Source organism: Cnephaeus nilssonii (assembly GCF_951640355.1).
Source record: "Cnephaeus nilssonii genome assembly, chromosome: 1".
In the NCBI taxonomy this organism is placed as follows: Eukaryota; Metazoa; Chordata; class Mammalia; order Chiroptera; family Vespertilionidae; genus Cnephaeus; species Cnephaeus nilssonii.
Window position 1 is genome coordinate 88,499,156 of NC_137072.1, and position 14,990 is coordinate 88,514,145.

The window sequence follows — 14,990 nt, forward strand, 5'->3', positions numbered from 1 at the left end:
TCTATAAATGGTTTTAGTTTATCTTAAAACATGAGACCATAGGTAATGGTTGCTCACCTTGCTGGACCATCTTATAAAGGTTTCTAGGCTGAATGCAGATTTCACTCTGCATTGGCCGATGGCCAAATTGTTCTCCATCTTCAGTGTCTAATAAGACTCCCTACCACATAGACAGTTGGGGTCCTATCTTCCTTTACTTGAAGGACTTTCATAATCTCATTCTACACCACCTCTCTTACTGTTCCCTGTGTCCTATTGCCCCTGTTTAGTCTGTCCCCAAATACAGTTTCCATTTTCTCATTAGGACTAAATCAAGACAGGTGGGCACTCTGAAAAGGTTATAATTTGATGCTCCTTCAAACCAATTCATTTACATATTCATTCACTCAATAAATATTTGTTGAGTATGTATTTTATGTGTCAAACACTGTTCTAGCCTCTTGGGATATAACTGTGAGGAAAATAGACAAAGATCACTGCTTATCTTCTAATAGGGGAGATAGACAGTAAAAAAATAATAAATGAATTGCATAATACATTAGAAAATGAGAAATGCTGTTTAAAAAAAAGACAAAAATAGTAGAGCAAAGTAAGTAATCTCAAAGTTAGGGAGTGCAAGTGATAATAATAATCGTCCAGAGTACTTAGGAAGGTGAGGTTTGAGCCGACTTGAAGGAACAGAATGAAAAAGGTTAATACTTGGGTGAACAGTGGTCGAGGCAAAACAAAAGCTAAGAAGCCATGATGCGAACAGGCCTGGAGTGCTCCAGAAGCAGCAGTGAGGGTAGTGCGGCTGGAGGAAGTGAGCAGAAGTGTACTGGAGAGAAGGTGAGAGACCACAGGAGGCGAGCGCATGAAGAGTGTTATAGGCTATCGTGAGAAATTTGGCTATACCTCCAGTGAAATGGGGACCCATTGTGAGGTTTGGCGATAAGGATTAATCTGATCCTATCTAGGTTTTAAATTAATCACTCTGGCCATGGTGTTGAGAGTAAACCATAGGAGGTTCTGGATAGAATCAGGAAGAAGTTAGAAGCCATTGGTATAATCCAAACAAGATGATGGTGGCTTAGACCATGGTAATAACAGATGGTGGGAAAAAGCAGTAAGATTCTGTGTGTCTATGTGTTAAATAGAGGTGAAATAAAACATGAAGCAAAATGAATCCTATATAATAAGAGGGTAATATGCAAATTGACCCTAAGGATGGAACAACTGGAACTGACTGGTCGCTATGATGCACACTGACCACCAGGGCAGATGCTCAATGCAGGGGGAGCTCTGCTCAGCTACAAGCTGGGCTGATGGCTGCGAGCAGAGCAGCGGTAGCGGGAGCGCTAAGGATGTCCGACTGCAGCTTAGGCCCACTACCCGGGAGGTATTGGGCCTAAGCCATCAGTCAGACACCCCCGAGGGCTCCCGAGCTGCCAGAGGTATGTCCGTCTGCCAGCTTAGGCCCGATCCCCCAGGGAGTAGGCCTAAGCTGGCAGGTGGACATCCCCCGAAGGATCCCAGACTGTGAGAGGGTGCAGGCCGGGCTGAGGGACATGTGCCCCCCCTCCTCCAGTGCATGAATTTTCATGCACCGGGCCTCTAGTATATAAATAAAACAAAACAAAACAAAAATGACAACATAAAATGTACCATTTTAACCATTTGTAAGTGTATAGTGGCATTAAGTACATTCGCCTGTGGTACAACCATAGTCACCATTCATCTCCAGAACTTTTTCATCATTACAAACTGAAACACTTGGATATATTTTTAAGGCAGAGTCAGCATACTTTCCTGATAGGTTGAACTGGGGTGTGAGAGAGAGGGGTCAAAGGTGACACCAAGATTATTGGCCTGCACATCTGGAAACATGGTCTAGCTATTGACAAGATGGACAAGGATGAGCAGAGCACATTTAGAGAAGAAGTTCAGATCAAATTTCTTTGTTAATTTGAAGTGTCTACTAGATATCCCAGTGGAAAATTTGAGATGCATTTGAGTATATAAGTTTGGAGTTTATTATAACTGGGTTAGAGGTGTATATTTAGGTGTCCTCAGCATATATATATATTCCTATATAATAAAAAGCTAATATTCAAATTGACCGAACAGCAGAATGACCAGTCACTTTGATGCGCACTGACCACCAGGGGACAGACACTCAACGCAGGACCACCCTCTGGTGGTCAGTGCGCTCCCACAGGGGAGCGTTGCTCAGCCGGAAGCCCTGAGCTGGGTTCATGGCTGGCGAGTATAGTGGTGGTGGTGAGAGTGTTAAGGATGTCCGAATGCCGGCTTAGGCCCGCTCCCCACATCAGCCATCAGTCAGACATCCCCCGAGGGCTCACGGACTGCTAGAGGAAGCAGGCCGGGCTGAGGGACCTCCTACCCCCTAATGCAAGAATTTCGTGCACTGGGCCTCTAGTATATATATATTTAATTAAACATTTTTTTTAGTTTAAATTATTGGGGTGACATTGGTTAATAAGATTATATAGGTTTTACTAGTAAGTGTACAATGGATATCTACCTGATAGATGGTTTTTAAACCATCACTAGAAATGATACAATCAAGGGAGTAAATGGGACAGAGAAAAGAGAAGAGATCAAAAGCTTTGAGGCAGTTCAGCATTAGACCCAGTCTCAGAGGTTAGGAAGGACAAGAAGAAAGCAGCAAAGGAGACAGAAGGAAAACCAAGAGGACGTGGTGTCAAGTGCTGTTGAGATGTCAAATAAGTTTAGGACTTAGAACTGATAATTGGATATAGAAGTATGGAGGTCACTGGTGACCCTAACAAAGCAGTTTGGATGGAGTGGTAGGGACAAAAACTTGAATGGGTTAAGAGAAAATGGGAGGGGAAAAATTGGGGGCAGCAAGTAAAGACTACTCATTTCTAGATTTTACTATAAATGCAGAGCAAAGCTGAAGGAGGAAATAAGATCAAGAGTGGTTTGTTTGTTTTGTTCTTAATGGGTGAAGTAACAGCATATTTGTATGCTGATGGGAATGATCCAGTAGAAAAGGAAAATAGTGACGTGGGAGAGGAAGGGAATATTTAAAAATTTTTGAATTTGAAAACCTCCACATGTGGCTTTGGCACATTTTTGTCACAATCTACACCATACTTTGACCTGCTTCACTCATTTGTGTAACCTACATTTTACTTTGCATCCTCTGGCCTGAATAGATACAGATCTCTATGAGGCTGTAAAACAACACTGAAATAAATTGGTGTGAATATAAATTAAAACCACTCCTGCCAGGGTAGACAGAGACCTCACGTGCTAATTAGGAGTGTTTTTGGCAGGTTGCTCATGCAGACACTATCAGTGAAAATTGACAGTCAGATTCCAAACACCTAATAACAAATAAAGTCCCAGATTTTTGGGACTTAGTAATTTATTTTATTTTAGCCTCCAGAAATAAACCTTGGGAAATGAGTGGTTTCTGGGTACAGGCAAAGGAAGAGAGAAAGCAATTAAATCAGGAATGAGTGGTAAAAACAGCAGTGGGAACAAAGATGTCTTTGCCTAAGCTTGCACTAGGACTCTATTTTTTAGAAATAAGACATTTACCACTGGACCACCAATGTATCCATAGCCCAAAGACTGAGTAACGATTATATCCAAACCAGAGAAAGGCAAGTAACCAGTTCATGAATCTAGGTTTAGAAGGTCAACTTCTGTGAAAGGAAAGGGAACTAATATATCCTAATTACTTTGCTGAACAGCGTTATTCTTATCCCCACTGTTTTACCCTGGAAAGATGAACTACAGGGATTAAATGTGGTAGCCAGTCTCCATGCTGGCTTAGTGACCCCAGCCTGTTGGTAGTCATTCTTCTCCACCCTGCACTCTGTCCTGGGAAAGTAATCTGTAGGGATTGGTTCAACATGCTTCCAAGCCTCTGGCTTGTGGTTGGATTACACCCTGTGGGAGCCTGGGAAGGAAGGTGTGTGAGGTTGCTCAAGTTGGCTGTGTACCTCAACAGCAGATCATTGCTCCTATCAAGCTGGTGTCTGCTCCCCTCAACATTCTCTTCCTGTTCTGGTCCTTGTGAACTTAGGGATGATCGTAGTTCCACTACTGCTGGACCCATGCTTCTGCGCATCTTTTGTGGTTTCCATACCCCCATCCACACTTTTGTAGTCAGTCCCTTTGTAAATAAAACTTTAAACAAATGATTTTAAGCAAGTCGTGTTTCATATTGGGACTCTGACTGATAAAATTGGTATCAGAAGCGGCTCTAGGAAACAGAGTCACAACTGGATTTGGGATGTATTTGGTCATATATTTAGGGGTCCAGGAATAGCCTCATTGCAGGGAGAAATAACTCAATTATAAATTACTTGAATTATCATTGGTGGTAACCTGGGATAAAGGGAAAAATGTTGGCTGTAAAGAGCTTCTGAAAGTTCCATGTATGAGAATCACAGCACAAACCCCTGGAGTAAAGGCTTGACCCTGTGCCAATAACTATTTTCAATTTGAAAAGTAGCTCCTGGCTTGCTACTGGTGAATACTGAATGCCTGACCATGGATCATGAAATATTTATGTGATGCAAACTATCCAGCATGAGCTGAGTTATCTAATTCACTGAACCCCAAATTTGGGCATGCACTGCAGTAATCCATCAGAATATAGAAGTGGTATATATGAAAGTGGGCCCTAGTTGATCCAAGAAAGCTTCATGAACAGGTGACTTATATTCACATGGTACCTGTTTTTTCTACTTCTCATTTAACTCACACTAGAGGCCTCAAGAGGAATTCCCTATCAGACCTGATTTATAAACAGATCTGCATCCTGAGCCCACACGAATGGCAAATCAACAGCCATTGTACTACAGCCCGATGCAGGGTTGCCCTAAGATAGTGCTGAAATAAAATCCTCCCAGAACTTTAAATACATCAGTTTGTTCATTTCATTAGGGCAAGCTAGTGTCAGGCATTGCTCTACATTATCTCATGGGCAATGGCGAGAAGTTGGCCTGCTGGTTGGGAACATTGAACGAACAAGAATAGGAGATTGGTGCCAAGGAGATCTGGGGGAGAGAAATACATTTGAAACTCTTGCAATGGGGACAGTATGGAAAGACATCTACAAGATTATCTACTCTGTGGTGTTAGCCTTTTCTTAGTTTCATTGGTGCTTGCTCAATGGTTCTCTGAATACTCTAACAGTGTGTCCCATAATTCAGAAGCAGCTGGCTTGACAGGACAGAGGAAGGGTTGGGAAAAGGCTCAATTACTATAACATCTAGGAGACAATACCTTGCAAAGTTGAAGTGGTGTCCTATAAGATGCAATAAATGTCTTAAAACCAGCAGCAAATATGTAGCCAGGATACGTGAGTAAAGATTGGAATGGCCCCTCTCACCACTCAACCTAATAACTCATTGGAATATTGTTGTTCTCTTTCCCTCTGACCTTGGGTTTAGTGGATTTGGAGATTTCATTTCATGAGAAAAGAAGTCTTTTCTTGGGGCATATTGGAGGTTGAGGCTGCCCTCTGGACATTTTGGATTCCTTGTATTTCTGAATTGGAATCAGTGTAGCTGGAACGAACGTCCTGATTACCAGGAAGAAGTTGGGTTGGCCCATCACAATGAGGACAAGGAGGACTCTGATGCTGAGAGGTGGACTGCTCTGGGTGTTTTCTGTTTGTGCCCCTCTCCCATGTTCCAGGACGTTAGAGATAATATTTCAACAACCCTATAATAATCATAGGTCTTCTTGATTACCCTCTTGCTGTAGACCTGACATTGTTCTAGGTACTTTACATGAATTGATTCAATTCATCCTCACAGCAGTCTTACATGCTAAATATCCCATTATTCTCATTTTACAGATAAGGAAACTGCTTAAGTTAAGTAACTTGTCCAAACCCACAAAGTTAGAGGTTAACCTCTGCCCTATCAGGCTTCTCAAGGGGGGTAGGTATGATTATTTTGTTTTTACACGCAGAAAAGCGAAGAGTTAAAGAAGTCAAGGGATTCATCCCAGGTATAGTCAGCCGCACAGCTAGGATTCAAATCCAGATCTGTCTACCCTCAAAGCTAATGCTACTGTCTAATGCACTCTGCTTCCTTCACAGTACTTCATTTTCAGGTGTGAATAGAAGAAAGAGCTGACTGTGAAATGCAAATTCAATGAACATAAAACATCCTTTTGATAAATTCAAAATTTATTTATTTATTTTTAAAAAGGCAAATGGTCTAACTCAATAATTTTCAACCTTTTTCATCTCATGGCACACATAAACAAATTGCTAAAATTCTGTGGCACACCAAAAATATATAGTTTTTGCTAATTTGATAAAAACAAAAAAGGTAAAATTTTGATTCATTCACACTGGATGGATATTGTTGTATTAGCTGTTGTCATATTTTTATTTGACAACCTAAGGGAAAAGAGGTCAGTGCCCCTGACTAAATAGTCAGGTATCACATGCTTTAAAACTCCTTGTGGCACCCTGGCTGAAAATCGCTGACCTAACTTAAATAAAAAAGATTAAGCTTGACAATAAAAGTGTAAGCATGTCCCAGATTTACTAAGCTAGCTACTTCTTTCTTGAAATATTTAGCTTATATTTGGACTTAATCCATAGAAAATTTGAAAGCCAAATATATATATATATATAATATAAAGTAAGCATATTAAAATATAATGTATTAAATATAAATATATCTATGTTTTATATAAATATATAAAATATATATAATAAATATTTTTTAAGGAAATGTGATGACCTAATTCAAAATCACTGTGAGCAGATTCTCTAGGAGAACGTGGTGGAAGTCCATTCTTTTGTGCATTTGCTAGCTGACATTAGCCCTGACCAAGGTGAGGTAGAGCGTAGTGGTCATCCTTCGCTGATTGAGGAAATCGCACAAACCAGACCTGGCGAGAAGAGCCTGAGAAGGGAAACCACATTGATCGGGGTGCCAGTAACTTGCTTTTGTGGCAGGTTTTCTCCTTCCGCTGGTGAAGGAGGGCATGGTCGGACTTTGCACACGTTTTATGATAATTCCTACCACCGCTGTGGTGATAGGGGATTTCCTCCTTTGGAATAGCACCCTCAGACTCATCTAGCGGATATCATGGACCCATGGCTTTCTGACAGTTGAGAATGCTCTGCTTTTCAGATAATACCATCCAGTCGATTTTCTGTTGCTGCTGTTGCTGTTCCGTGCAGAAGCGGTAAGTCTTGTTTCTGAGGCCAACTACTTGGAAATGAATGTGTTCAGTTTCGAGTCTCCATGTCTCTTTGTATCCGCTGTTGCCTTTGCCTGGAAAACCCTTCTCCCGTTTTTCCCCCCTGTTAAATGCCTAGTTATTTAAAGCCATAGGTAAAATGTCAGACCTTCTGTGATCCTTTCTTAATCCTTTTGGATTTAATTGCTCCTTCGATTGTCTTTCCAAAGCATGCAGTTCAGTTCTTTATTTAATACTAGAGGCCTGGTGCCTGAAATTGGTGCACAGGAGTGGGGTGGGGGTGTCCCTCAGCCCGGCCTGAGCCCTTTCCAATCTGGGACCTCTCAGGGGATGTCATCCTAAACCGGCAGTCGGACATCCCACTTGCAATCCGGGACTGCTGGCTCCTAACCGCTTGCCTGCCTGCCGGCCTGATCCCCCTAACTGCTCTCCCCTGCCAGCCTGATCCCCCTAACTGCTCTCCCCTGTCGGCCTGATCCCCCTAACTGCTCTCCCCTGCCAGCCTGATTACCCCTAACTGCCTCTGCCTTGGCCCGCCACTATGGCTTTGTCTGGAAGGACGTCCAGTCTAATTAGCATATTACCCTTTTATTAGTATATATTTATTTCATGTATCCTATTTATATGCCTGTGTTCCACTCTATAATTTTATGGGCAAGAATTCTGTCTTATTCATTTGAATATCTCCTCAAAACTATCAGTGTCTTTATACTTTGGTGTCCAGCAAATGATTGTATAAGAATAAAATCCAAAGCACCATGAAATTAGTCACAGCTAACATTTAATGGGAGTGTTCCATATGTCAGATTGTGCTACGAGGTTTGCATTTATTAGCTCAAGTAACTCTCAAAGCCACCTACGGATTTTTATAATCCCCATTTCACAGATGAGGAAATTGAGGCTTAGAGAGGTTACATTGCTTACCCAAGGCCACACTATGAAATGGTAGAGCTGGGATTTGAACTCCTGTTCTTAATTACTATATCATGTCTACTTATAACAATAGATGCTACGAAACGAGGTAATGCATGTAAAATGAGTAACACTGTGCCTGATACAGAGTGTTTCATTATCATGTTTATGATTTTATGTCCTTAACCTGGACCAGACTCTGTATTGGGCATGTGACATGTTTCCTCAGTTTTATTTCATAACAACTCTATGTGCTCTTCGCACCTCCGGATAAGAAAAATTAAATTCTGAGAGGTAGTAACTTTCCCAAGGAAATGGTTAGTCTTCATAATTAAAAAAGCCTCGGGAAAGAGACCTGGATTTTTGTACTAGTTTTGGGATGATCTAGTGGCTTTACAGATAACTTGAATAAAAATAACCACTTGTAACATGATCATTATTATTTTTTTATGTCAGGCAAGTGAGAACACAAATAAGCCTGAGCAATGATGAGGAGCTCTCAGAAAAATACACTCAGCCTCGCAGGCAGTGGTTCAGTGAACTGAGAAGTAAGAAGCAAGTGAGTATCATCTTGATGGGGGTAAGGGTGGGGGTCGAGGAAGCTTGGGTTTTTAGGGTCTGCTCCAGTAGGTACTGTTTGCTACCATGCCCAGACCTAGTATCATGCTTGGCACATAATAAGGGCTCAATAAACATTTAGCGAATGAATTTTCTAGGAGAAAGTGAAAAAAAAAAAAAAAAGACCAGTTAACATAGCCTGCTCCGCTGTATTTTGGAAGAACTTGAAACTGGACAGTGAATAGGGAAAACATGTATTCTGGCTGCTGCCGTTTTGAGGCCAGGATTCGTTTTCAGTCCAGTGTTGGGAGAAACAGTGTTCTTAGGAAGCATGGTAAAGCCAAACACAAGCTTACAGCTTCTGAAAGAAAAGGGCAGCTTTTCTTTTACCAAGGGAGAAAAATCCGTAAGACAAAGTGAAACTATTGGGAAAGAAATCAAGGGAAAAAAATATCCAATGTAAAAAAAAAAAAAAAAATCCAATGCAATGCTGGCAAGAGAATTGTGTGATCTTGAAAACGTACAAAACGATGAGTGTGTTGCTGGATCCGAAAGTTGTTTTATAGTTGGTCATTTCCTATGTTTATCCACCCTGGCTTCCGCTCTGGCACAGCTGGATGGGAGAAGGGGGGCAGCAGGCCAAGATGCTCTATGCCTCTTCTTGATTCGTACAGATTAGGATCCGTATAGATTGTTGGGACAGCGGCACAGCTACTCACTGCTTGGTTTTCACAGTCCAGCAGGGGCCGTGCGCAACCGTCAAAACGCAAGCCGCTGCCTCCCCTCCCGCCCACTGAGGTTGCTGAAGAGAAGATCCGAGTCATGGCACTCTATGATTTCCTGCCCAGAGAGCCCTGTGACTTAGCATTAAAGAGAGCAGAGGAATACCTGATCCTGGAGAAGTATGATACCCACTGGTGGAAGGCAAGAGACCGTTGGGGGTAAGATGGGTGGCTCGATCCTTATCAAATACCTCCTCTTTTATCCCCTACAGACTTCTGAAGCATAAAGAAGGCTGTTCACTGGCTCAGTTTCTCCGGGTTTATAACTTCCTTCTGTGTGAAATTAAACCTGTCCCTACAGCTCCCCATGCTTCTAGCTCCATGATTTCAGCAGCCTCTCAGAAGTGGATACACCTGGCTTCACATTCCAATGCTGCCACTTACTATCGTGTCCTTTGGGCAAGTCATTTACCCTCTCTGAGTTTCCATTTCTTTTTTTTTTAAATATGTTTTTAAAAATTGATTTTAGAGAGAGAGGAAGGGAGAGAGAGATAGAAACAAGGATCGTTTCTGCATGCCCTCCACTGGAGATCGAGCCCGCAACCTAGGCATGTGCCCTGACTGGGAATCAAACCAGAGACCTCTTGGTGCATGGGTCAACGCTCAACCACTGAACCACACCGGCCAGGCTTCATTTCTTTCTTTTTTTTTTGAAATTGAGCTGTAATTGGCATATAACATTCTATTAGTTCCAGGTGTACAACATAATCTATAATAATAAAAGTGTAATATGCAAATCGACTGGACGGCCGAACAGTGGAACAACCATACAGATGACCTTCCGGACAACCTTCTGGACGAAGCTAGGGCTGTGAGGGCCTCTAGTGATTGAATATTTGTATATATTTTAAAACGATCACCAGAAGAAGTTTCGGTAACATCTGTCACCATATATAGTTACAGAATATTTTTTCTTGTGATGAGAACTTTTAAGGTTTAGTCTCTTAACAACTTTCAAATATGCAATACAGTATTATTAACTACTAGAAGCCCGGTGCACGAAATTCGTGCACGGCGGGGGGTTGTCCCTCAGCCCAGCCTGTACCCTCTCCAATCTGGGACTCCTGGAGGGACATCCCTCTCACAATCCAGGACTGATGGCTCCCAACTGCTTGCCTGCCTGCCTTCCTGATTGCCCCTAACCGCTTCTGCCTGCCAGCCTGATCACCCCCTAACCACTCTGCTGCCAGCCTGATTGATGCTTAACTGCCCCTCTGCCAGCCTGTTTGCCCTCAACTTCCCTCCTCTGCCAGCCTGGTCACCCCTAACTGCCCTCTCCTGCAGGGTTGATCACCTCCAACTGCCCTCCCTTGCAAGCCTGATCCCTCTCAACTGCCCTCCCTTGCAGGTCGGTGCCTCCCAACTGCCCTCTCCTGCTGGTCATCTTGTAGTGGCCATCTTGTGTCCACATGGGGGCAGGATCATTGACCACATGGGGGCAGCTATATTGTGTGTTGCAGTGATGACCAATCTGTATATTACTCTCTTATTAGATAGGATAGTCACTATGCTGTCCATTGCATCCCCAGGACATGTATTTTGTCACTGGAAATTTACATCTTTTGATCCTCTTCACCAATTGTTCCGACCCCCATGGCACTCCCCCATCTCTGGCAACCACCAAGCTGTTCTCTTTATCTATGAGCTTTCAATTTTTAATGTAAAAAATCTTTTAGATTCCACCTATAAGTGAGATCATACAGTATTTATCTTTTTCTCTGACTTATTTCACTTAGCATAATGCCCTGAAGTTCCATCTACATTGTTGCAAATGGCAAGATTTAATTCTTTATTATGACCAAATAATATTCCATTCTTTCTATCTATCTATCTATCTATCTATCTATCTATCTATCTATCTATCTATTATCTCTCATCTCACATTTTCTTTATCCATTCTTGCATTGATGGATACTTAGGTTGGTTCCATGTCCTGGCTATTGAAAATAATGCTGCAATGAAAATTGGGGTCCACATTAGTGTTTTTTTTTGTTTGTTTGTTTGTTTTTGTTTGTTTTTTTCAGATAAATGCCCAGAAGTGGAATTGCTGGATCACAAGCTAGTTCTATTTTTAATGAGTTTTTATGTCTTTATTTATAAAATGGGAATAATAATTTCTATAGGTTCCTATTCTGATTTATACTTTCTCTGGGAATTTGACGTGTTTTTTGTTTTGATTTTTCCTGTTAGGCTCTAAGGTAGGAACAGAAACAGGCTCTTCCTTATTTTCATATTTCTACAATGACTAGCTTTGGAAGTAGGTGCTGAATTAAGCAGCAAGGGGAAAAAGACCCGGGATGCAAACAGACTTCACTGTGCCAGTTGCGATAGATGGTTAACGCCTGACTGAAGTCCTGGGTAGAGAAGGATTCTGAGGAGTGTCTGGCCTCTCTGGGAGAGGATGCCGGCATTGATTTCTGATCTTTGTCAAGATTTGCAGATTATAAGTATATAAATATTGCAGATTATAAGTATATAAATATCAGAAGTATTTATATCACATGCCCTCTTTCTTTCTATTTTCCTGATTATTTGGCTGTCTTTCCAAATCTTAGTTTAGATTCAACATGTGATAGAGATGTTTCAGTGGGAATAGAGTTATCAGTAGGTTTAGGACTGCAGAAATAGCAACTCCTGCACGTGGCCTGTTGGCATGATTCAGACCAAAACAACCAACCACCCAACCAACCAACCAACCAACCAACCAACCAACCAACCAACTAATATTTAACTTTACAGTTAATAAGTGCATATAGTTCTTTATAACATGGAAAATAATGCCAAAATTCTGCTTTGCCACACCTCCAAACCCAGTCTCTTTCTCAAAAATAAGCACCATTATTCATTTAGTAAATCATTTTCCATGCACTGTCATGCACATATTGAAATATATGGTATTGTTTGCAGACTTAATTTATCTAAACCTTAGCACACTTTATGCATTGTCCTACAAGTTGCTTTTATTTCCCAATAATATGTCTTGGGGATCTTTTTGTAATTTCAAATGTAATTTGAAGGTGTAGGTGTAGGAAAAGGGAATTCCTCACCCTGCTGAAGGGTGGGTAAATTGGTGTATGTCCCTTCTAGACAATTTGCTGTATCTACTGAAAGACACACATGTGTGGTGTCCCAGCAATTTCCCTGCTTAGTGTCTGTCTTAGAGAAATGCCCCTCCTTGGGCAAAAATGGCACATTCAAGTATTTCTTCATCACGTTGCTGTAATAGGGACGTGGCTAAACTAGAATATCTACTCTATCGAATGCTCTGCAGCAAACAGTATCTTTGTAATTGCGCAGTGGTTAACCTGGTCACTATGCCATCCCAGGGGTCATGTAAGTGCCCCTTTTCCTCTCTAAAAAGAGTCTGGTGTCATAAGACACCTTTAAACTAATATTATAAGTCAGGATCTTGCTATTTATTATATTGAGATTTTAGTTAAATGTGGAAGTGAAAAACCTGTTTTCCTCTTTTAACAACATCAGTAAAATGAACTTGACTTCCCCTACAGCCTTGACATTTATAAGAACTGTTGCCCTTATAATGCTATAAACTTGGCAAAATTTTTATTTTTGCTTTGTCTTTTGTTATAGGAATGAAGGCTTTATTCCAAGCAACTACGTGGCTGAAAACAAACTAACCAATTTAGAAATTTATGAGTAAGTGTCTTCCAAAATACGCTCTATGGTTAATCTATGAAAATCAGCTACATTTTGTCAGGTTCTAAGCTCAAATACTGTTTTTGGTCTGAAAAAGGAAAAGAAAGTAACACGTTCGGCAGCTCTAGCTCAAGAGGTCTTTGATCCTTATAATGGTTGATTCAGAAACTTCTTTTTCTGAAACTTATTTTTGTTTCAGTTTGTGTAGCCATTGTTTTTTGTTTTGACAGTGACAGCATGAAACCAAACACTCGTCTTGCACTTGTTTTACTATGTCTCCTAAATGGAAAATTATTTTTAAAAGGACATTAAATTTTCAATGAGTGGCAAATTGGACTTAATTTATAGACACACTAGTAGCCCTGCGCACAAATCCGTGCACCAGTAGCTCTCTGTGGGGCCTGGCCGCTCTATGCCCACTGCCCAGAAGCTCTCCGCAGCCCAGAGGCCCATCTGTGGCTGGGCACAGAACACTTGCCTCGTTGCCAGGGCAACGACACAAGCATTCCTCTCCCCACTGCCCAGCTGCTTTGTGCCCACTACCCAGAGGTCCTCTGCGGCCGGGGTGGAACGCTTGCCTCATCACTGCAGCGACGAAGCAAGCATTCTGCCAGGCTGCTCATGCTGCCTGCTCTCAGCGGCTGCCCCCCTGGGACTGGGGGACTCCGGCAGGGCTGAGAGGACTGGGCGCCACCATCTTTGTGATGGAGTGATGGTTAATTTGCATATTACCCTTTTATTAGATAGGATTACTCTATTTTGGCTCATGTTTTGAAATGTTTTAGAAACAGTTGCAGATGAGAATGGGGCCAGTGTAGTTTGGAAGAACTCTTGACATGTTTGCTGGAGTCCTGCTTAGAAATCTATTTTTGTTATATGGATTTGGAAGATAGAGGTGATCTTAGCAATCACTTGTTTAGTCCCTCATTCTGCAGATCAGAAACTACGGTTGAGAGATTAATTTATATGTAGAGAGTAGCCGAGCTGGGAGTAGTCCTAGTCTTTTACGACTTCAGGTTCAATTTGAGCTCTTGAGTGCCCTCCCCCACTTAGATACTTGTTTTGCAATTAACATATGTTTCTAGCATGTGGCAGTAGGTAATGAGTGGAGGCATGTAGACAGGTGCTTCTCTGAGAACCAGGCAGCAAATACAAATTGGATGAGAGAACCCATTGGTCTGCCTTGCTGCTAATTTAAGCCCACCTAGAGGGCAGACTCAGCATACCCCTTCCCTAAAACAAATCCAATTTTTAAAGAATTGGTGAATAACGTACACTTTATTGGAGGGGAGAAACAGGTGACGGATGACCACAGGATACATGACACACACATAACCTTACCAGACTTCTCTATTAGCTATGTCTCAAGCTAAATCTCTCTCCTAAGTCCCTCTCCTTGGCCCCATTAGAGGGTCTCTTCTCTCTTCTCCTCTCCTTCACTCCCCTCTCTTGATCTGCGTCATTTAGCTCTGCTCCGAAATTCCAGTCTCCACTCAGTCAAACAAAGCCCTTCAGTGGCTGAACTCACCTTCCCTGGAAAACATTTCCACAACTGTCTACAGTTACTCATCTCCACTAAAGCTGACCAACGCAAACAGGTTTCTCTCTCTCTCTCTCTCTCTCTCTCTCTCTCTCTCTCTCTCTCTCTCTCTCTGTATCCTCTTGCTTTTTTCTCTTTAATATCTATATTTTTTTAATTACAGTTGATGTACATTGTTATATTAGTTTCTGGTGTACACCCAGTGATTAGACATTTATATAACTTACAAAGTGATCACCCTGATAAATCTAATACCCATATAACCACACATAGTTATTACAATATTATTGACTATATTCCCTATGCTGTACTTTACATTCCCACGACTA

At 41.7% G+C, this 14,990-nt stretch overlaps 1 protein-coding gene across 2 annotated transcripts in view; it reads left to right on the top strand.

Moving 5' to 3' along the window:
* Positions 1-14,990, top strand: part of TXK (TXK tyrosine kinase) — a gene marked incomplete at its 5' end in the record, with an annotated part of 58,779 nt that overhangs the window by 13,599 nt on the left and 30,190 nt on the right. The window contains 4 exons of one of the 2 annotated variants that reach the window (XM_079773975.1): positions 7,143-7,197; positions 8,581-8,683; positions 9,418-9,623; positions 13,056-13,121. In XM_079773975.1, coding sequence (XP_079630101.1) covers positions 7,143-7,197; positions 8,581-8,683; positions 9,418-9,623; positions 13,056-13,121 — 430 coding nt within the window. Of the gene's footprint in view, positions 1-6,918; positions 7,198-8,580; positions 8,684-9,417; positions 9,624-13,055; positions 13,122-14,990 lie in introns of those variants that run through there. The other variant, XM_079773976.1, reaches the window with a different exon arrangement.